Below are 23,469 nucleotides of genomic sequence, written 5' to 3'. Positions count from 1 at the left end.
TACAGGCACCTGCCACCACGCCCAGGTAATTTTCTGTATTTTTAGTAGTGACAGGGTTTCACTATGTTGGTCAGGCTGGTCTCGAACTCCTGACCTCAGGCGATCCACCCACCTCAGCCTCCCAAAGTGCTGGGATTACAGGCGTGAGCCACCACACCCAGCATGCTCCAACACTTTGAAGTGAAGTCTTTCCCCCTATAAATAGCTGGTTTTCTCCTTGAACCTCTACCCAAGAATAGAGGTTTCCCCCATCAGTGAAACTCTGACCATAGACCCAGAAATTATTTCACCGTGAGAGTTCTGGGATTCCCCAGTTGTGGTTCTTCTGTACCTAACCTTGTGCTCTAGGCTTTGGCTTCTCTAGTGACAAATAGTCATGGCCTGAGTGTGCTTCCTATGTGCCCATACTGTGTTTCCCTGGGTCAGGGTACTCGGTGTAGCTCTGTGAAGACTTCCATTTCTGCAGAGCTCAAGAAAGTGGACACCCTGAATTTCTCAGACCTTGGGTCAACTTGAGTTCCACAGCTGACATGCCCAGAAATCCGGACTGGCTTTTCCCCTCCCATCTTGCCAGCAAAAGTTTCCTATATGAGTAGGTTCAACAAAGGTAAAAGGTAGTGTCTTTCTGGTGGCTCTACTTTGATTGTGAGCAAAGCAAACACTTGACATGACTTCCTTTAAAAGAAAGTCCATTCCGTTAGCTTCCCTAACTGCCACTGAAAAGCTGAATGTCTGAAGCTTCTCAGTACTGTTCCATTAGAACTAGATAGAGGGGACATAGCTCATGTTTCAGTGCCAAGGCTAATAGCAAAAAGGCTGTATAGGTTCCTTCCTTAGCAGATTCCACTCTTCTCTCCTCCCCATACATGCCATTTGCCAACCTTATCTATTAAACCCATTCTAGGTAAGGCATTCAGTTACTTCTGTTTTAAGAGTAAGAACTTACAGAGCTCTATGACCAATACAGTGTGTGGTACCAGACAGGCTCAGGAGCAACATGATTACTTTTAAATTCCCCTTCTAGATAGAATTGCCCATTCAGTCAGTCCTATTTGGACCACATAGCCCTGCCTTCTCCCTGCATACCCACCTCTCCCTGCACTGACTAGATGACTTACACCAGGTGTCACCCAGAGATCTGCTGGGCTATATTTTGTCTCTGGAATTTATACCAGAAATATGAAGGTGTTCTCTAATTTCAAAAGTAGTAGGAAGATGCCTAACGGGTACATAAATGGTCGAGGACAGCAAGCCATTTAGTAGAAAACAATGGAGTGGGTTTCAGGATGGCTGACTAAAGTGCCTCTGGTACTTGCTTTCTGCTTGAAGAACCACCAAAACAGTACTAGATAAATCACACTTTGAATAGATCACCTAAGAGAGACTGCTGGAATTTAACAACAGAATGACAGGAAACATCTGAGGCAAGTAAGGAGAGGGAAGCAAGGCAGGGTGCTTGGCAGGGATTGGTTGGGGAGGCTCTCCCATGCTGGAGAAGGGTAAGTGACCTCCAACAGCATCCACATTCCCATTGTGAAGTCCTGCAATCCCAGCCATTGGAGAAACCCTCAACCCACACAAACAGGGAGCCTGGGGACTACGTGATGGCACTGCTCCAGAGAGGGAGCTCATCCCCGCCCTCTCCCCTGCCCCAGTCCTAAGCAGCTACAGCAGGGCACCATTTTGAGAGCCCAGGCCCCAGCAGACTGCATCCTTCCCTGAGGCCCAACAGTCCCTGCATATCCACATCTCTGAAACCCCATTAAAGTCCCCCACCCACAGATGGGTGCTACCATAGGGCCAAAGTATACAAGCCACTAGGAGTGAGCCAGCAGAGCCACTACTGTGCATTGTCAAGCCTGATTACAGGCTACCCTGCCCCGCAGATACCATCTGGGGCCAAAGTGCATGCTCCCAACCCACCTGTTTATGGCTGCTGCCACAGAAAAACACCCCTACCTACCATGGCCAAGCCCTATACACACCACCGAGGGACCTATCCAGCCTGGCTCCACCTACCCCTGTGCCCAAGCACAACCATCACGCGTTGGAGGGTGCACCTATCATTAACACCCGAGCACTCCTTCCAGGGACCTCAGGAAGGGACCACCCAACCTGCTGCTACCACCACCCACTGTACCACCTATGGGCCTGGAGACTGGCCACCCAGCCGTCACAGTCACCACCAACACCAGCGCAAACCACTTGGGAATCAGAGGGTTGTCCTGCCACTGCCCGCACCACACCTGCTGTCTATGGGCAGCAAGCCCGAGGACCTGCCCACCATGCTACTGCTGGCATCCAAGCAAGCTTCCTGGAGGCCCAAGAATCAGCCCACCTGGACCCTCTAACATCACTGCCAGCATACACTGCCCCAGGGCCCAAGGACAGGCATGCTCAGCCTGCTGCTGCCACTCTTGGGGCTGGAGGATGGGCCCACCTGATATTCCCATCTCCAGCAAATGCTTCCTTGCAGCAACTAACAACTGCACCTTAAGCTGCTGAGGAAATCACACACAACTGATACTGTCTACAGCCAAAGAAATTGTACTGAGACTACACTAATGCATGCATCTGGAATCAAAGCCAAAGTGATGTACCCAACCAACACCACAGATATATATATCTTACGGAAAATATCTTCCCCTATGAAGGCAAATTCAAAAAATTGGAAGAAGTGACTGTTAAAGCAGATGTACAGATACCGAAATATGGATTCAAGAAACATGAAGAAGGAAATACGACACTTCCAAAGGAACATGGTAATTTTCTAGCAACAGATTCCAATGAAGAAATGTGTGAAATCTCAGAAAAAGAATTCAAAATAATCATTCAAAATAAATTGAAAAAGCTCAGTGAGATACAAGAAAACACAGAAATCAGAAAAATAATACAAAGAAATCAGAAAAACCATTTAGGATATGAATGAGAAACGTCCCAAAGAGCTAGATATAAAAAAAATTTTCTGAAACTGAAGAATTCATTGAATGAAATGCAAAATAGATCCAGCAGTTTCAACGATAGACTGTATCAAGCAGAACTTTATAACTTAAAAATAGGTCTTTTGAACCCAGACAGATAAGAAAGAATGAGCAACAGCTATGTGACATATGTGACACCATAAAGTGATCAAATATTCAAATTTCTGGTGTCTCAGAAAACAAAGAAAAAAGGGATAGGAAACCTATAAGTAATACCTGAAAACTTCCCAAGTCCAGCAAGAGATTTGGACACCCAGATACAGGAAGCTTAGAGAACCCCAAATAGATGCAATTCAAAAATTCATGGCATATTACAGTCAAATTGTCAAAAGAGAATAAAACAGCAAGAGAAAAGTATCAAGTCACTTAGAAGGGGAACACCTATGAGACTAACAGTGAATTTCTCAGCAGCCACCTTACAGGCTAGGAGAAAATGGGATGATGTACTAAATGTGCTGAAAGAAAAATAAAGCCCACCAGCCAAAGACTATTCTCAGATCATGATGGAATAAAACTATAAATCAATAATGAGGAACTTCGGAAATTGTTCAAATGCATGAAAATTAAACAACATGCTCCTGAGTGACCACTGGGTCAAGGAAGAAATTAAGAAGGAAATAAAAGATTTCTTGCAACAAATGAAAATAGAGGCAGGACATACCGAAACTCAAAAGCAATGCTAGGAGGTAAATTAATACCAATAAATGCCTACATCAAAAATCTAGAAAGATTTCAGTAATATCACTGAGAAGTGCAGAGGCCTTCCTCCTAATCCCAAATGATATGGGTTGGCTGTGTCCCAACCCAAATCTCATCTTGAATTCCTACATGTTGTGGGAGGGAGCCAGTGGGAGGTAATTGAATCATGGGGGCAAGTCTTTCCCATGCTGTTCTTGTGACGGTGATTAAATCTCACGAGATCTGATGGCTTTATAAGGTGGAGTGTCCCTGCACAAGCTTTCTCTGCCTGCCGCCATCCACATAAGATGTAACTTGCGCCTTCTTGCCTTCCGCCCATGATTGTGAGGCCTCCTAAGCCACGTGGAACTGGGAGTCCAATTAAACCTCTTTCTTGTGTAAATTGCCCAGTCTTGGGTATGTCTTTATCAGCAGCATGAAAACAGACTAATAAACCAACACTCCAAAACGTGTGGCTCCGCCTGTGAAGGGCCTCAGGATAGTTTTATACAGTGCACAAAGAAGACCTGGTCAAAACAACGGAAGACTCTTCATTACACGGAGCCACATCAGGAACAAATTACAGGGTAGGCCCATTTTTTCTTTTGTGTAAAAGTTAATATTAAAAAAAAAAAACTAGAAAATTCAACATCTGTGATACTACTTAAGCATTCTTTCATTCTTTCACTATCACTGAAGGGTGGTGCTATTGCCTAGATGTTTGTGTTACCCCAAAATCTGTATACTGAACGCCTAACCCCCACGAGGCAATGGGATTAGGAAAATAGGACTTCTGTAGGTGATTAGGTCATAAGGGGTTAACCCTCATGAAAGGGATTAATGAACTAGTAAGAGACACAGGGGAGCTCCCTTGCCCCTTGCAACGTGTGAGGACATTCTCCAACCTGGAAGAAGGCCCCACCATTACCCAACCATGCTGGCACCCTAATCTTAGACTACCAGCTTCCAGACTGAGAAACTTGTTTTTTATAAACCACCCAGTCTGCTGCAATTGGTTACAGCAGCCCAAACTAAGACAGGAAGGATATAACCATTTTTGGTTGAAATTTCTGAAACATTTAACTTCCATTAAAGGATCTAATTAGAATATCTCACCTGTAAAATAAATAATTGTTGAACAAGATATTTTTTGAAGCTGTTTTATTCGATTTTGCCTTTCCTTGACTAATCTTGTTAACACTTATTAACTGTAAAATGTTATTATTGTCTCATAGCCTCTAAATATTCTATTGTTAATAAAGAGGGGTTTTTCCCTGCCCCATTTTAAACTAGAGTCAAGGGGTCAGCTTGCAAGCTAAGAACACTTTTAAGGAGTTTTTTTTTCCAAAAAAGAATATGTGACCTACAAAGCCTAAATATTTATTATCTGACCTTTTACTTAAAAAAAAAAAAAAAAAAAAAAAAAGCCAACGCCAGAACTAGACTAACAACAGCAGGCTCAACACAAAGAAATATACCTTCGTCTACTTATTTTAAAATAGTGCTTTTATGACCAGCCAGGCAAGCCAGATTGATTGCTCCACCTACATTTGATGACAGATCTGGCCAGAAGAACACTGGAAAGCAAGCCTCAGTTTAGTCTTCTTTGGGTTTTTATTTCACCATTTTTAGGGTTCACTGAGGCACTACATTTAAATCTTGAATCCCACCTCAAAATCAGGCAAGATTTGTGTAGGCTATGGGCCATGAGTTGTTCATCATTTGCCCAGTGTTCAGCAATAATCAAGTTTGGAAAACATCACGAAATATCAACAATGCTAGGTAGTATACAGTGAATACTAAATGAGGGATTATACGAATCTTAAGGAAAGTGGATAGTATGAAAGAGTCTGAGTGGATTTCTAAACACAGGGCAGGAGGCAAGGCCCAGATAAGAGGCATTTTGTGGGAGGGAGGAGAGTCTGGCTGAAGCACAGATACAGGAATTTCATTAACAGGCAGTGATATAAACAATCTGGGGTTACAGCCTAAATAGAATGGTCTCAGGAAAAGTATTTTAGCACTCCTCATTGTATTGAAAGAAAATACAGATTCATACCATGGCTGTTCTCCTGAATAATCAAATAAATTTGGAATCTCTGGCATTCAGCCAAGTTCACGGGGAGTCACTAAGCATATAAACTGGCTATGTGCAAAGCAGCCCTGCCCTAAGCTCCCGCAGGCCTGGGAGGTTTTCACTGATGCTGACTCTCTCTTGGCACAGTTAAGTGTGCAGGGCTGCACTGGCTGCTAGAGAAGAACAATGGTCAGGGTGTTTTAAGAGCCATTTTTAACTAGAAGTTAATTTCCGGGTGTCAGGAATTGACAGGGAAGTTTTGGCTATCAAAGACTATCCTCGGAGAGGATTTAAATTGACTATATCTCTACCCAAATCTGAGACTGATTCATGCCAAGATGCCCAGAGAAACAAGATGAGTCATTGCCCAAGGAATTCGGGGGTGGGCCTTAGAGGTTAGATGTTGTACACAGGCCGGGCACGGTGGCTTATGCCAGCACTTTAGGAGCCCGAGGCGGGTGGATCATGAGGTCAGGAGATCGGGACCATCATGGCTAACACGGTGAAACCCTGTCTCTACTAAAAATACAAAAAATTAGCCCGGCATGGTGGCATGCGCCTGTAGTCCCAGCTACTCGGGAGGCTGACGCAGGAGAATGGCGTGAACCCAGGAGCCAGAGCTTGCAGTGAGCCAAGATCGCACCTCTGCACTCCAGCCAGGGTGACAGAGCAAGACTCTGTCTTATTAAAAAAAAAAAAAAAAAAGGTTGTACATAAATGTGAAAAGAATGATCTGTATATTCAGGGCTGAAATAAAAGCTGGGGCCTACATCCACATCAAGCAAATATTTCCACTACCTAGAGTCAGTAAAATGCAGTGCATGGTTGCTCTGACCTGCTTGCTTCTCCAGAAAGGTCTTGGTCTACAACAAATCTATTTATCTAGGCTTCTTTTTTTGACATTATAACTTTACATCTGTTAAATCAAACTAAAATCTGGCCTGAAAACCCCCTGCTCACATACTTGAGTTCTTCTGTACAAAGAACAGCTTAATTTGGTAAGTAAACCTGCAAGCCTGACTCAGGAATGTGCTTCTGTAACAATAGCTGAGTCCCAGCCAGTCCCGGCAGCCATATTTCAACCACTCACAGCCATTCAAACCATGCTCAAATAAGGCTCCCAGGCCAAACCGTAACCAATCTGGCAGTTTCTGCACCTCGCTTCCGTTTTCTGTACTCACTTTCCTTTTTCTGTCCATAAATTCTCCCTGACCACTTAGAAGCAGTAGAGTCATTCTAAATCTGCTGTGATTCTGAGGGCTGCCCAACTTGAGAGTCATTTCTTCCTTGCCCAATGAAACCCTTAAATTTATCTAAAGTTGTTCTTTTAACACAGCTGGTTCATACTGACCCAATTACCACACTATGGTTGACGTCATTTTTCCCAAGTTGACATCCTTCATATGTGGCTGCATGTCCACTGAGCAGGCCTACCACTGAGGCCCTCTATATATCAATGTCATCTTCTCTATAGTAATTTTAATCTTTCACAAAACAGCCCTCAGTACAAGTTTCTATTTGACCAATTATACACACGTAACGGGTGTTCTGAGAAGGGTGAAGGAAGAAGAGCAGAAAATGATAAAATATGGAATATGTTATATCTGAGAATTTTCTTTAAAATTACAAACAGTGGGTCAAAGTTGTATGTCAGTCACGTCCAGAATGCCATTTTACTTCCAGAGATCTGCATCAACTAACCTTCAAAATAAATGGACTAGGGTTCAGACCAAGTAATCAATCAATCAATACAGCATGGGATCCTGACTATCAAGAGACCCCACAGAGCTCACAGAACTCAGCAGCCCCCTCCCAAGGTGCCTATTCCCTCACTTGTAAAACACTGGCAATCATCCCTCATCTTTTCATGGAAATTTAGTCAAAAATAAAAGTAGTGTAAAATGCAAATCATCATGATCAATCAAAACTCAGATTCCCAGGTCTCTCATAAAGAAGTACTTGGACACTAACACACACAGGTGAACGAAAAACCACAAAAGCTAGTGAGACAAAAGCTAGACGTAGTGAGGTCTAGCCCGGGGCGTACAAAGCATGCCCACACATTCATATGCCCTTCAGTGTAGTCACAGGCCCATGTTCTGGGAAGAGCTCTCAGGATAGTAGCGGCTCTAGCTATTGCCCAGCCTTCCAGGTCTGCCCTGGTCCTCATGCTCTAATTAAAAAGAAAAAAATATGTTGTCTCGCTTAAGAAGAATGCTGATTTTTTTCTAATAACATAAATGAACAGAAGATAAAAGAATAGTATTTGCTGCTAACTACCTTCAGATAAGTCACATTTTCCATGCCCCATCCGCAGAAACATTTGAGTGTATGTCTTAAAAAGGAAGCCCTAAATTCTGCTGAATCATACTCTCTGCTTCCTCACAAAATTTAATTAATGTAAGATGAAAGCTTTGAAAATCAGCTGTTGTAATGGCTTGAAGTTCTGAATTTGAATTTCATATAACACATCTACAATTTATATATTCTTTTAATGTTTGGAATTTGGTTTTTCAAATAAAAGCAAGATTCTAGTAAAACACTTTAAATTATCTCTGACACTAATTCCCATTAGTTTACCCTCAACGTTACATATCGTGCATTTTAAATCTAAGCATTAAATTAGCATACAGCACTTAATGTGATCAAAGGGAAAAACACAGGAAATGACAAATTTACACAGAAGATAACTGTATAAAAATCCACTTATAAAGAAAATTGAGATAAAATTATAGCGGATCTGTTAGGGTACAGATTTTCTCCCCCTCCTCTCCTTTCCCCCAAAATATTGATAATGCAGGACATATTAATACACCCAAATATACAGTATTTTATTAATACTTTAAAGAGAACATTATTTTAAAAAAATCAACTAAAATTGACCTTTAAAAATCCCTTCAATGTGTCCTGAAGCCTGGTCTTGCATTAGTTACTCTCAAAAAACTACATATTCATCTCTAGTTTGATATGCAAAATGTGGGTGCAAATCTTCCTAAGTCCTCACTGCCAGCTTTGTATGATGCAAGTGCAAATCGCTATGCTGCTGCTCTACAGGCTGGCATCAGAACTGGACCTGGAAGTTGTATAGATGACAGGCTCCAGAAGTGGCAACTGCCTTTCCCAGAAGTTGAAACCTTTCTGGTCCCTTGCAGAGCAGTCTGGGAATGTTTTAGAAAATGGGAGGAAAACAAAATCTGCTCAAATAGGAACAAAGACAGCTACCTTCACTTACAATGATCAAAACCAACTCCTCACTACAGCAGAGCCCAGGAGGAAAGAAGCTCTGCTGCTGTTCACCCACACTGAGATGAGAAGAGTGACTCCCAGTTAGGAAGGAGGTTAACAAGCAACGGCAGCCCATTGGCCCAGTCCTTCAGATTAGTTATCCACTGTGATGTTAACACAGAAGCTGTGTGTTCCAGAAAACCACTTCAGGAAATGTCCCAAAGTAAGGGCACACATCAACTAATTCTTAGCATGAAACTTACAGATTTGCAGATTATCTGTTTCACTTTTTGCTACTGGCTAATTTATTAGGACAGGAGAGGACACTGATACTAAGCACATTAATTCCACACAGCACATAACCTAATGTCAATAGACACAGAGTACTTACTGCCACAAACAGCATGCAGTACATGGAGAACGAAGAGTGGCCTGAGTAGAAGGACAACCTAGAAGAAAAAGAAGACAAATGTTACTTTTCTCTCTTAGGAGCCAAAAGTATTCTTGATTTCATAAATCTGCTCCTTAGCTTCAGAGTGTACACAACTGCCTCCCTCCAGCTTGAGAAATTAGAAGGGTAGGGTAAGGGGACAATTAGGACAGGAACACTAAAGAGTGCAAGAAGGACCTGAGGTCAGATTTCTATACAGTATCACTTTATTGAAACTTTCAGGATGGGTAATGTGTCATGAGAATAAACTTGCCAAGCGTTTCTAAGATGTTAGAAGAATGATACTTGACAAGTCATAACTGGCATAAATTGCCTTGACTTTATTACATACACACTTACGTGACCATGATTTAAGTTTTATTTTCCACTTGCAGGATTAGTCCCTGAATAATGTAATACCTCCTTGGGAACACTCAGAAGTTGATTGCTTTTTTCCATCCATATTAATATTTTAGTATTTTGGCCTGGGGCAGTGGCTCACTCCTGTAATCCCAGCACTTCAGGAGGCCGAGGCAGGCGGATCACAAGGTCAGGAGATCAAGACCATCCTGGCCAACATGGTGAAACCCCATCTCTACTAAAAACACAAAAATTAGCCAGGCGTGGCGGTGCACGCCTGTAGTCCCAGCTACTCGGGAGACTGAAGCAGGAGAATTGCTTGAACCCGGGAGGCGGAGGCTGCAGTGAGCTGAGATCACACCACTGCACTCCAGCCTGGGTGACAGAGGGAGATGCCATCTCAAAAAAAAAAAAAAAAGAAGAAAAAAATTTAGTGTTTTAAATGGGCACACATCTTGCCTTGCATTTCCCACCAAATTCAGTGCTTTTGTTTCTTTCAATATTAGAGTCTATAAACATCTAAGCATCATCTTCCCCACCTAAAAATGACAGAATGCTTCCAAAACTTAATTTTATGGCACTTCCGAGAAAAGAAAAATAGAGCGCACTAACATTCAAGATCTAAGTTTTGCTTATACAGAATGAGCCACTGATGCAGAAGAGGCAAGCATATCAGGCACAGGGAAAGTAATGCCACGAAAAGATGCTCATGCAAATAACTAGAATGCATCTCCCCACCACTTCTCCCTACGTAAGAATAAGAACAAAAACAAGAGGGACAAGCTCTTAAGTAATTATTACATTCTACCTTGTTCAAAAGGAATTTAAGGGAGATGTTGGTTCCCTGAATTCAGACAGGAGAAAAACCTCCTAACACACATACTAGAAAGTCACGTGTGTATGTCTGGCAGCTGCCGGTGGGTGGGAAAGAAAGGATTACTTTTAAAATATATATATACACACACACACACACGTGTATATATAGACACATATATACACACACACATATATACACACCCATATACATATATATATATGATTCTACCAAGAATTTTGATTGTCTTTTTGTAATCAGATACATGCCTAAGAAAGAGAATTCTGTAATTTCCTGTGCCAACCAGGGATTATATAATTAAACCCAATAATTATTCTGGGTTTAGTCTATGTCTAAAGGAGGAAAAAATAAATCACTTTTTAACCTTGCTATTTGACCACACAAAATGGATCAATATGAATAGTAATTTTAAATCAGATAATTAGAGTAGAGCTCTGCACATTTTATAGTTTCAATGTTTTATTGACGAGCATGCAAGTTAATAAAAGCCAATTTCAAGGACTGTCAAAGCCCACCAAGCCAACATAACCATAATCACAGAAATATTCTCAAAGCCAAGCAAGTGAGGTTTCACTAAATCCTTTACACTGTGCTACAAAATCATAAACTGCAAACTAATGTAATCGTTTTAAACAGCTCTGAATCAGCCATAGAGTGATTTCATTCGTTGGTTTCCATTTTTTACACTGAATACAAAAACATATTTTATTCAGTATAGAATTTGTGAAGAAGTCTGGCTATGACTTCGACAGGGATTAAAAACAAAGGGGTAATTCTATTCAATCTCAATGTCTGCGTCTTTATCCATAGTAATTTACCAAACAGATCATAATATGCTCTTTTATTTCTATTAAGCAAACAGAATAAAGCATGAAAAAAATGGAAATTCAAATTATTCATATTCCATATAAATCTAACTCTATTGGAGTCTCTAGGAGATACAACTCTTACAGATATCTTATTATGGCCAGAATTCACAAATGGACTAAATATCTGTATGGGTGATCTAATAAATCCCAAGGAGTAGCCCAAATGGTTTTTTTTTTTTTTTTGAGATGGAGTCTCACTGTGTTGCCCAGACTGGAGTGGAGTGGCGCAATCTTGGCTCACTGCAACCTCCGCCTCCTGGGTTCAAGCGATTCTCCTGCCTCAGCATCCCTAACAGCAGGGATTACAGGCTTACACCACCACGCCAGCTAATTTTTGTACTTTTAGTAGAGATGGGGTTTCACCACATTGGCCAGGCTGGTCTGGAACTCCTAACCTCATGTGATCTGTCGCCCTCAGCCTCCCAAAGTGCTGGGATTACAAGCGTGAGCCACCGTGCCTGGCCCCAAATGCAGTTTGTTTTCATCATAGTAACTTCACTGAAATGTTTAAGACTATGGCCCTGGCCTAAGAACCCTGCCCTTAGATTTTAACCAATTCTAGATTTTAACCAATCCTAGACTACCATCTCACTTCGTTATAGCCTCTCTGATGAAGGCAAGTACAGTACAGTAATAATGTGAGCCAGCTTTCCAACCAAATCTTAGGAAAATCTCAGGAAGAAAATTTATGGAGAGAAAAATGTATTTTGAAATGCTGCTGTTTTTACTGACTCTGAGTGGTAGTCTGCTGAACAATAAGCAAGCTTCAGTTATTAAGTACACTGATTTTGACTACATAACTCACTATGAATGGGATTATATTTGTGCGTGTGTGTGTGTGTGTGTGTGTGTGTGTGTGTGTGTGTGATGGAGTCTCGCTCTGTCGCCCAGGCTAGAGTGCAGTGGCATGATTTGGCTCACGGCCACCTCTGCCTTCTGGGTTCAAGCGATTCTCCTGTCTCACCCTCCTGAGTAGCTGGGACTACAGGTGTGTGCCACCATGCCCGGCTAATATTTGTATTTTTAGTAGAGATGGGGTTTTGCCCTGTTGGCCAGGCTGGTCTCGAACTCCTGACCTCAGGTGATCTGCCCACCTCGGCCTCCCAAAGTGCTGGGATTACAGGCGTGAGCCACAGCACCTGGCCTGGGATTCTATTTCAAATGGCAACTTTATGATGTTTTTTTCCTCACATTTGTCAGCCAGGGCACCCCTTTTTCAGAGCTGATTAAACTTGGCCTGATCCCCAATATCATGGCACTGAGAGCATTCATAGCCATCTGCCTGCACCCGCCTGCCTCCATGCATGTGAGTTCCCTCCCCAACTGAGCATTCTACTACCTCTGTGCTCCAACATCCACATCCATGTTCAGCCTACCATAAATCACAAAGACACAATCAAATCCAGCCTTCATCAGCGTCAAAAGCAATCAACTCATATAAAGCATTTCTTAATTTAGTATTTTGGGGCTCAGAAGGAGGTTAAATCACAAAGAACCCAGCTGATCATCTCTGACTTTCTTCCTTTCCTCCTCCCTACCCTCCAAAGTTAAAAAGCACAAAACAGATACACCTTTAGCTGTTTTCATTTGAAATATCTTTATTTTGCATTCACTCTTTTTTTTTCAATTGAGACAGAGTCTCACTGTCAGCCAGGCTGGAGTTCAGTGGCCCAATCTCAGCTCACTACAACCTCCGCCTCAAGGATTCAAGCAATTCTCCTGCCGCAGCCTCCCAAGTAGCAGGGATTACAGGCATGCGCCACCACGCCTTGCTAATTTTTGTATTTTTAGTAGAGATAGGGTTTCACCATGTTGCCCAGGGTGGCCTCGAACTCCTGACCTCAAGTGACCTGCCTGCCTCAGCCTCCCAAAGTGCTGGGATTACAGACATAAGCCACCGTGCCCGGCCTACATTCGTTCTTGAATGATGGTTTTCCTGAGTACAGAATTCTAAATTGATGACTTTTTTTCTCATCGCTTTGAGGCTATCATTGCACTATCTTCTGGCTTCTGCTTTTGCTGTTAAAATATAAGCCACCTGTCAGCCAGTTCTTTCTGGGTTATCTGTCTCTTCTCTGTAACTGCTTCCTCTCCTCCTGCCCCCATCAATCAATATTCTAGTTTTACTGCCTTGTGTCTAGTACTAGGATTTCTTTTTATTGCTCTAGTTTAGTATCCGTTGGCTTCTTCTATCTGAGGACTCACCAATTTGTAGAAGTCTTCAACCATTACCTTTGCATACTGGGCATCCTCCATCCTAGTACCTTTCTATGGGATGCTGATTCAACATGTAAGACCTTTGCATTCTATTCCTCCACATCTCTTACCCTTTCTTCTCTATTTTTCATCTAGGTCTCTTTAGGTGTATCTTTCACTTTGTCATCCCCTTCGCTGTATCTAATCTGCTTAATATGTTACACTGTAAATTTTAAATTACCATATATGTATCATTTACAGATCCCTTTGGTTCCAAACCTGCTTGGCCAGCTTTGATTCTCTTCATCCCACATCATATTTTCTATCTCCTCTTATTTTAGTCTACACCTGGTAATTCTAGTATCTGTAATCTCTGAGAGTTTATGTAATTTGTTGTATTTGCTGACTGTTACTTAGGGTAGCTTGTTTCCACGTAAGTCCATTTATACTAGAATGAGGTCATGTCGCTGGCACTCCATCTGAGGGGAATCTTTGAGCCTTGGTTTAAGGAGAGTTCTTCCAGAGAAGATATGTGTTCACTTACGCTAGGTTCACTACCAATACACTTTAAACTTCAAGCTTTTTTTTCCTTTTCCTTCCTAAACCAAATAGTATGAATTCTAGCTCCAGACCAGTGTGAGTGTGGTCCTGTGTTTACGAATTCTTTTTAATAGCTCCCACGGGGAGGATGTTGCCACTCTTCGGGAGTTCTTACACTATCCACATGTCTCTTATTGTCCTCTCCCCCGGCCTCAGCCTTTGTATCTGTGCCCCATGTTCACTGCCTATCAAAACTCAGGGTCTGTGCCACTAGGAACCGGCAGATACTTTCAAAGACCACACTGGATCTACTGACGCAGGCCTTAGAAAAATCCCTTTACTCTCCCACCAACTAAACTATTTACTAAAAACACTTATATGTGTTTCAAGATGTGTATATATAATTTAAGATACAGTATGCACAAGTGTGTGTGTAATGTATCATCTAGCATGTTTAGCTGAACTATTATCAGTAGGCACTTCTAATCCTCCATGTTGCCAGAAATAGAAGCAAGCTTTTTTAAAAGAAAACTTAGAACTAATGAAATGCTATCTAAAGTCAATCACTTTACTAAGAGACACAATGGTTCAGCAATAGCAGTTTGTTTTTAATTATACAGTGCCCAATGCTCAAAAATGTTTCAAATTATTACTATACCACCACTTCCCCCAGGTATGCCAAAGTTGGTTCTGCTACGAATAGAATTTTCTTTTTCCCCTAAAAATCGTCCTGAAATTGATTCCCAAAGCATTGTAAGGCAGAAAGGTTGTTGAAAGACTTATAATTGTTACAAGTTACTTAGTATGTTCAGGTACTTAATACACAGTGTTTCTACTTTTCACAAAAACTCTCATGCTTACACAGAGACAATGATTCTCAGGTTCAGTAACTTGCTCATAAAGTCACATCTCTTTGTGGTTCAAATCTGAGTCTTCCCAACTCTTCCTTTCTGTGCCATGATTTCACTCTTGTCAATGGTAGACAGACCCAGGAGGAACTTTAATCCTGCCATCTCCAGGCAGGGGAGTTCCATCACAAAGTACAGTTTACATGTGGCAAAATGTGTGAAGTAAATATACGAAGAAGAAATTTGACTTAATCCATGAAGAAATACATGTTGCCAATGTAAAAATTGTCTTTTTCTTCTTTAGAGACAGGGTCTCGCTCTGTCACTCAGGCTAGAGTGCAGTAAATAATCATTTTAAGCGAATACCAATTTGTCTTTTTTGTACACTCTAAAGGCAAAAAGAAAGGAAATCAAACCATACCATGAGGCATTTTCTCAAATGTTATTACCTGATTATAAAGTTTATGTAACAGCAGATTAACCTGAAGTATATCATAGGTTCCCCTCTGTGATAATCTTTAAACATGGACTGATCCTATAAAAAAGTTAAAACGGGCCGGGCGCGGTGGCTCAAGCCTGTAATCCCAGCACTTTGGGAGGCCGAGACGGGTGGATCACAAGGTCAGGAGATCGAGACCATCCTGGCTAACCCGGTGAAACCTCGTCTCTACTAAAAAATACAAAAAACTAGCCGGGCGAGGTGGCGGGCGCCTGTAGTCCCAGCTACTCGGGAGGCTGAGGCAGGAGAATGGCGTGAACCCGGGAGGCGGAGCTTGCAGTGAGCTGAGATCCGGCCACTGCACTCCAGCCTGGGTGACAGAGCGAGACCCCGTCTCAAAAAAAAAAAAAAAAAAAAAAAAAGTTAAAACATCCTATACAAATGCTACAAATGGATACATGAGCAGTGACCTCTTAATGAACATAAACTTTTCCCAAGTATATTAGTCATAGTTTATTTCAGAAAGATTTTGACAATCGATAACTGCTAAATGATTTGGCAATGAGATATCAGATGATCATTTACAAGAATCTCACGTCTAAGATACTTGAGGAATCAAGTAGGTGATGAATGAGAAAAAGAGCACTCTCATATTGCACACTTTCTGAAGGATGGTTTGGATATAACTATCAACATGTGAAACACTTATTATGTGACCCAGTAATTCCACTTTGAGGTATGTCTCCTAGGGAAATGCAAACGTGTGCTGCAACACTGCCGGAAACTCAAGGACCCAAGGAAGAGTCTAGCACCATTTTTTTTTTTTTTTTTTTTTTTTGAGACAGAGTCTTGCTCTGTCACCCAGATTGGAGTGCCATGGTACAATCTTGGCTTACCACAACCTCCGCCTCCTGGGTTCAAGCGATTCTCCTGCCTCAGCCTCCCAAGTAGCTAGGATTACAGGCATGCGCCACCACACCCAGCTAATTTTTGTATTTTTTGTAGAGATGGGATTTCACAATGTTGGCCAGGCTGGTCTCAAACTCCTGACCTCAGGTGATCCACCCACTTCAGCCTCCCAGAGTGTTGGGATTACAGGCATGAGCCTCCACACCTGGCCGATTCTACTAGCACTATTCTGAATACTGTCGTCCCATGGTATCTGTGGGGAACTGGTTCCTGGACCTTCCAAGGACACCAAAATCCATGGATGCTCAACTCCCTGATATAAAATGACACAGTATTTGCATATAACCTACACACATTATCCCATATACTTTAAATCATCTCTAGATTACCTCTAATGCTTAATACAATGTAAATGCTATGTAAATAGTTGTCCTATTATATTGTTTAGGGAATAATGGCAAGAAAAAAATCTGTATATGTTCAGTACAGGTGCAATTTTTTTCACAAATATTTTCAATCCACAGTTAGTTGAATCCACAGATATGGAGGACTGACTGACTGTACAACGTATTAACTAAAATGAATAGCTCTATGTGAACTGATACAAGCTGTGTCTCCAAGACATATTTTAAATGTTATTTATTTAATCCACACAAACTATACAATTTCACATTCAATATAAAAATACATAGCAAAATGACTGAAAGGAAATACAAACTATTAGCAGCTCTGGGGAAAGGTATCAAATCAGGGTTAAACTAAACTTTCACATTACACAGTGATAATACTGGAAACAACTTGATATAACAAGGATAATATATATGTGAAAATATTTTACAGTAATGGTTGTCAAAATATCTGACATGCGTGCTACAGATTTCTTACAAATCTCTTCCCCACCAAATACACAGAGTCTACATTCCTCTTCCTAATAGTTTCCCCAAGAGTTTCTTGGCTAAAAGTGCCACTACTCTGAATATAAATGAAGCTCCCTGCCTACAAACTCATGCCCAGAACCCAGCAGTGACTCAGGCCCTGTTCTCACATCTTGCAGTTAAAATGTTTTAACATATATATGTATTCATAAATATCACATGTTGTGTTTCCAATAAAAATATACAATATACATATAATTTAAAAGGAAGTCAAATTACAACATGAGGCATTTTCTTCAACTGTTTCTTCAAATGTCTGACACCTTGAAATTCAGTAAATTAACTCTGCCATTTTTATAACTAATGGAGCTAATAAATATACTTAAATACTGAATGTTTAGGAAGAGGAGGCTTTTTAAAGAAATCATATTTCTAGAAATGTCTAGAACTACAAGAAACACAGGGCATCTCTCCCAAAGAGTACAAAGATGAAGGTAATAAATGGTAAAGGACTATAAAACGGTCCCCACCAAAATTAACTAAAATATAACAACAAATTATATAGACTCATCTTATTTCCTTGAACCACCTAGAAAGTGAGAAATTATTTCATTTGCAGCAAAAATCCTGTCACATCTCCTTGAATTATTTTTACAGTTATTTTAATATATTTCCATTTAAAGCTACTCTATTATATAGGGTCAATTTTACCCAAGCCACATTACACAGAGACACACATACCTATCTGAAATAAGACAGAAGTGCCTATTCTATTTTAGTCACTAATTCCTCATATATGACTCCATAGCTACTAACATCTGTGAATCACATGCCAAGTGACTGATATCTACAGATATTAGGTCATGAACCTTAAAGGAGAGAAACTAGCAGGAACATGGACAACAAAAAAAGAGGGGGAAAATGTAGGACACAGTAGGTATGTGTGTAGGGTATTTCAAACTTGTTATAATGTGTGTCTTCTGTTTCTGGAAGAATATTGCAAAAAAAATGAATCTAGAAAATAGGAGGTTGCTGAGAATCTTAAGATAAAGGAAAGCAGAACTGGGTATATGTTGAAAATAACACGAATGGGAAAGAAATGCTTCCAAACTCTCAGCAGGGAAACTTGGTGACAACTGTAACAGATGAGGAGACATTAGGCTGTGACAAAGTCTGCTTACAAAACGGGTAAAACACACACAACTATTAACCAGGGGAAGGAAAAATCGTAAGTTTCCTTGGTTATTAAGGAAAATTCATGACCTGATACAAAAATACTCCAAATCACCAAAGCCACTTTACCTAACAGTAAAACAACAGTTAAAAAGGAAACAAGGGACAAGCAGTGGATGAAACAAAGGACATGCTGTGTGTCACTCCTTTGCAGGCAACTATAATACCTTCCTTGCCCACCACCCACCCCCTTTGTAAAAACACTGAAGACGACGACTCCCTTGCTAAAAGGTAAATTCTTTCACAATAATACAGAAGGAAGAGACAGTTTTAAATCACTTTCTAAAGTGCACATTGTTATTGTTTTAAGAGGCAGGACTGCTAACTAGAAACGACACCCTGAGACTTCTACTTTAAGCCCTCACCCCAAAAGACAACACCAAGGCCAAGAACATCTACTACAACCTGGCAGTAGGCTCCACTTATGACTCTCCTGCAGATAATGAAATCATCACTCTTGGTGACTAGGGTCAAGAAAGATAAGCCTTAGCTGGTGCAGTAGCTCACGCCTGTAATACCAGTGCTGAGGGAGGCCAAGGGATGAGGACCACTTGAGACCAGGAGTTCGAGATCAGCCTGGGCAACACAGTGAGACCCTGTCCCTACAAAAAAAAACGTGTTTTAATTAGCCAGGCATGATAGTAAAACAGAAAGATAAGGCTCAAGACATCAATAAAAGGGTTTTTAGTATTATGCCAATACAGAAATTTAGATTTGAGTTGAAGCAGACACCACCAATGGCAAGAGAAGGCAAAAGCCCACACAGATGTAAAATTATTAGAGCCCAACAGGAGGCTGCCAGACAGGTCACCTCCTGTTCCTTTCAGATTAAAACCAGTGTCACTACAGCTCATGTTACCAGGAGGACTAACACAGTGCCACAGTAATTCACTTAGAGAAATCCTTTTTTTTTTTTTTTTTGAGACAAGAGTCTTGCTCTGTCACCCAGGCTGGAGTGCAGTGGCATGATCTCGGCTCACTGCAACCTCTGCCTTCTGGGTTCAGGTGATTCGCCTGCCTCAGCCTCCTGAGTAGCTGGGATTACAGGCGCACACCACTATGCCTGGCTAATTTTCTGTATTTTTAGTAGAGATGGGGTTTCACCATGTTGGTCAGGCTGGTCTCAAACTCCTGACCTCGTGATCTGCCCGCCTTGGCCTCCCAAAGTGCTGGGATTACAGGCGTGAGCCACTACCCAATAGACAAAGGCAGAAAAGTCACATTTCCTTCAGTATCCCAAGTCCTTCTGCTGTTAGAGAAAAGAAACCAATTCATATCATACAACATTTAGGTGCCCATTTTAGTATATTTAAAGAGTGAAAAGCTGAATAATTTTTACAAGTATAGGGAAAAAAACATGAGCTTGTTACTCTCCTGCTTCAAGTCCTTCACTAGAACAAACTGTTAAGCAAAGAGTAAACACACTCTTCCTAAGCCCCAACAGCTCCAGAACCATCATTAGTTAACAAAATACTTGATACAGTTTGGATGGGTATCCCCTGTAAATCTCATGTTGAAATGTGATCCCCAATGTTGGAGGTAGGGCCTAGCCGGGAGGTACTGGATCACTGGAATGGATCCCTCATGAATGGTTTAGCACCATCCCCTTGGTGATGAGTAGTTCTAGTTCTCACTCAGTTCACATGAGATCTGGTTGTTTCAAACAATCTAGGACCTTCTCTTTCCCTGTTGCTCACATGCCATGTGATACGCCTGCTTCCTCTTTCACCTCCCACCATGACTGTAAGCTTTCCGAGGCCCTCACCAGAAGCCAAGCAGATGTTGGTGCCATGCCTACACAGCCTACAGAACCACAAGCCAAAATAAACCTCATTTATTAATTACCCAGTCTCAGATATTCCTTTAGAGCAATGCAAAACAGCCTAACACACTACTTACAGTTCCCAACGTATCTGTTTCATGCTGTTCATTCAACACCTCTGCCTGAAATGAGCTCCACACCTTTCTTTGGTAATTATTACTTAAGAGTCGATTCAGCCCGTTTCCTCCAAGAAACCTTTCCTAAAAATCTAGATTGGATTTATGGATCACCTTTCTCTGAAGAGCACTCAATGAAGATATCAATCATAGCCCAACCTGTTATGTTAAAATCATCTGTTACTGAACCTTCTTCCCCAATTACATCAAAAGCTGGACAGGCTGGGTAGAATATGATGTTTTAAATAGGTTTGACAGTATATTTTTAGTTGCATAAGATATGTTAATTATTTTTAAAAATCAGAATTTTTTTGTACAGAATTTGTACACCAAAACAAAAGAAAAATTACTGATAAACTCCCATCCTCCCTCATTGAGATCACATCTTAATTCATGTTGTACTCTTAACACCCTGCAGCATTATCGAACATAGAGTAGGTATTCAACGTGGTTTTTTCCCTTTCTGGCTAAAGTAGAATCTAAACTATTGAATAATAAAGTTTTATTTAATTATCCAAGAAAATCCTTATACTTTTCAAATTTAAATGTCATAAACAAATTCACCTTCTCCCCCACCCACATGCATCAAGAGTATCAGTTTAAATGGCTTCACAAGAAGTATACATTTTTTTTTTTTTTTTTTTTGAGACAGAGTCTCGCTCTGTCGCCCGGGCTGGAGTGCAGTGGCCGGATCTCAGCTCACTGCAAGCTCCGCCTCCCGGGTTCACGCCATTCTCCTGCCTCAGCCTCCCGAGTAGCTGGGACTATAGGCGCCCGCCACTGCGCCCAGCTAGTTTTTTGTATTTTTTTAGTAGAGACGGGGTTTCACCATGTTAGCCAGGATGGTCTCGATCTCCTGACCTCGTGATCCGCCCATCTCGGCCTCCCAAAGTGCTGGGATTACAGGCTTGAGTCAAAGTATACTTTAACAACTTATGTTTTGACAGTTATAAAAATACATTAATAAAACTAAGGAATATACTTTATCATGTAATTAAATGCTATATACTAATAAATTACATCAAGCCACATAAGTTATCTAATTTAGACACCTTACTGCCTGATGTATTTTCCCCTTTCAGTGGTTAGAAATTTGGACTTCCTCATCAAAACCGAGGAGCATTAGGAAGTCCAGTTTAACTTCCCTCTCATCATTCTTTTGTCAGAAATCTTGGGCAGTGTCAAAGTACATTAGCTTAAACAAGCAGAACTTAATGCATCTTCCCCCAACACATCTGGCAAGTATTTGAATAGTGTGTGCAAAATGCCTCAAATTCTTTTTTCCATTATGATCACAGGCAGTCAGATTGATTAACTGAGTAAATAATATTCATAATGATTAAGTACAGATGTATCCTGTTATAAATTTTTTTAAATTCAAGTCTTAGGCCAGACACCATGGCTCCCACCTGAAATCCTAGCAGTTTGAGAGGCTGAGGCTGGAGGATCACCTGAGTTCAGGAGTTCCAGACCAACCTGTCCAACATGGTAAAACCCCACTTCTACTAAAAATGCAAAAATTAGCCTGGTGCAGTGGCATGCACCTGTAATCCCAGCTTCTCGGGAGGCTGAGGCAGGAGAATCGCTTGAACCCAGGAGGTGGAAGTTGCAGTGAGCTGACATCATGCCACTGCACTCTACCCTGGCCAACAAAGCAAGACTCTGTCTCAAAAAAAAAAAAAAAAAAAATCAAGTCTTTTTTTAAAAACATGCTCAAAACAAACGTAAGTAGCACAATAACAAACCACAAACCATAAGAGGAAAGGGTTTAGGGGCTGTCTGAATTCTATTTCCCAATGCCTATGTGAAGATTTTCTCAATTTTTACAGGAATATTTCTGTTCTTCCATAAACCAAAAGTCTTACAAATTGCCCATCTTCGCATGCAAAAGTTTATAAACGTTAGCCCAGAAGCAAAATATTGCTTCTGAGTTGCAATATATTATGTAAGAAAAAATAATTAACATAATACAAACATAAAAGTTAGCCAATCCTATATCTCCCTCCTGTAGTATCTTCCAAGTTTATTATATAAATGAACAGTACTGTTATTAGATAATATTATCTAATGTCTCTGCAAACCTCATTCTCCCAAAAGAGTGGCATTAGAAATTCTGTATCAACAAAAGCTTTTTCTGTCTGTCTGTTCAATAGAAAATGACATCACAGGAAATCAAGACCCAGACAGGTCAGTAGGTTACTGGTCAGTAAATTAGCTGGTCCAGGCAAAGTTGGTGCCATTCTGGTACAGCAAATTTCTGTACTCCTCAGGGGCTATTATTGGTTTTCTTACTCACATATTCCCTGGAGACTAAGTAGCACGCTTTTTGCCTACAAGCCTAAATTGTCAGGTACTGATATTCAGAACAGGGGAGCTGGAAAGAGGTACTGACCTTTAAGTCACATTCTGGTTAAATACAATAATAATTAATATCCTCTCACAAAGTGAAGGATCTTTTTAAATGATCCCCTTCTTAATTCCATTATGTTGCTATTACTATACAGGTATCTGATTTAAAAGGCTGTCTAGTTACTGACATTCATATGCATGAGAAATATATGCCTTAACAAATGAATCTTTTGGAGTCACAAAAGCTTACCCAGTAATGTCTACAATTAGATCATATTCTTCTTCAGCCATTCTCTCAAAATGTAAAGCCGGTTGTACTAGGTACATAAGTACCAGAGCCAGCCAGGCAGTCTAGTTATAGAGTTTTCCTATGACAGAAGGCATTTCCTCAAACTTCAGCTTTATTTATCTGCATGTGGGTTGCATTTAAAAAAGGAAATTTATTTCTCACATTCAATCATACATACTGCAAGTAAGCATCTGAACAATATAAGGTTTCCATAATCCAAACAAAAATAATCTTGTATTTAAATCTGATTCATACAGCCAGAGATCAGTTACTCAGAATGGATCAGAAACACTGGGCCTGTGCTAAAACACACACAATTTAAATAAAAGCCAGAAGAAAAGAAAAAAAAAAGCAAATCTCTTCAAGCAGCCAATAGTTTCTATACCGTACTATCACAA

The 23,469-nt window shown here is 40.8% G+C and overlaps 1 protein-coding gene across 2 annotated transcripts in view; it reads right to left on the bottom strand.

Moving 5' to 3' along the window:
- Nucleotides 1–23,469, bottom strand: part of LOC105499389 (phospholipid phosphatase 1) — a 105,561-nt gene that overhangs the window by 2,989 nt on the left and 79,103 nt on the right. For both annotated transcript variants that reach the window (XM_071098922.1, XM_071098923.1), the window contains exon 4: nt 9,353–9,410. In XM_071098922.1, coding sequence (XP_070955023.1) covers nt 9,353–9,410 — 58 coding nt within the window. The remainder of the gene's footprint in view (nt 1–9,352; nt 9,411–23,469) is intronic.

The sequence above is a fragment of the Macaca nemestrina genome, chromosome 6, assembly GCF_043159975.1.
Source record: "Macaca nemestrina isolate mMacNem1 chromosome 6, mMacNem.hap1, whole genome shotgun sequence".
Lineage (NCBI taxonomy): Eukaryota > Metazoa > Chordata > Mammalia > Primates > Cercopithecidae > Macaca > Macaca nemestrina.
This window is presented reverse-complemented; position numbering and strand designations above follow the sequence as displayed.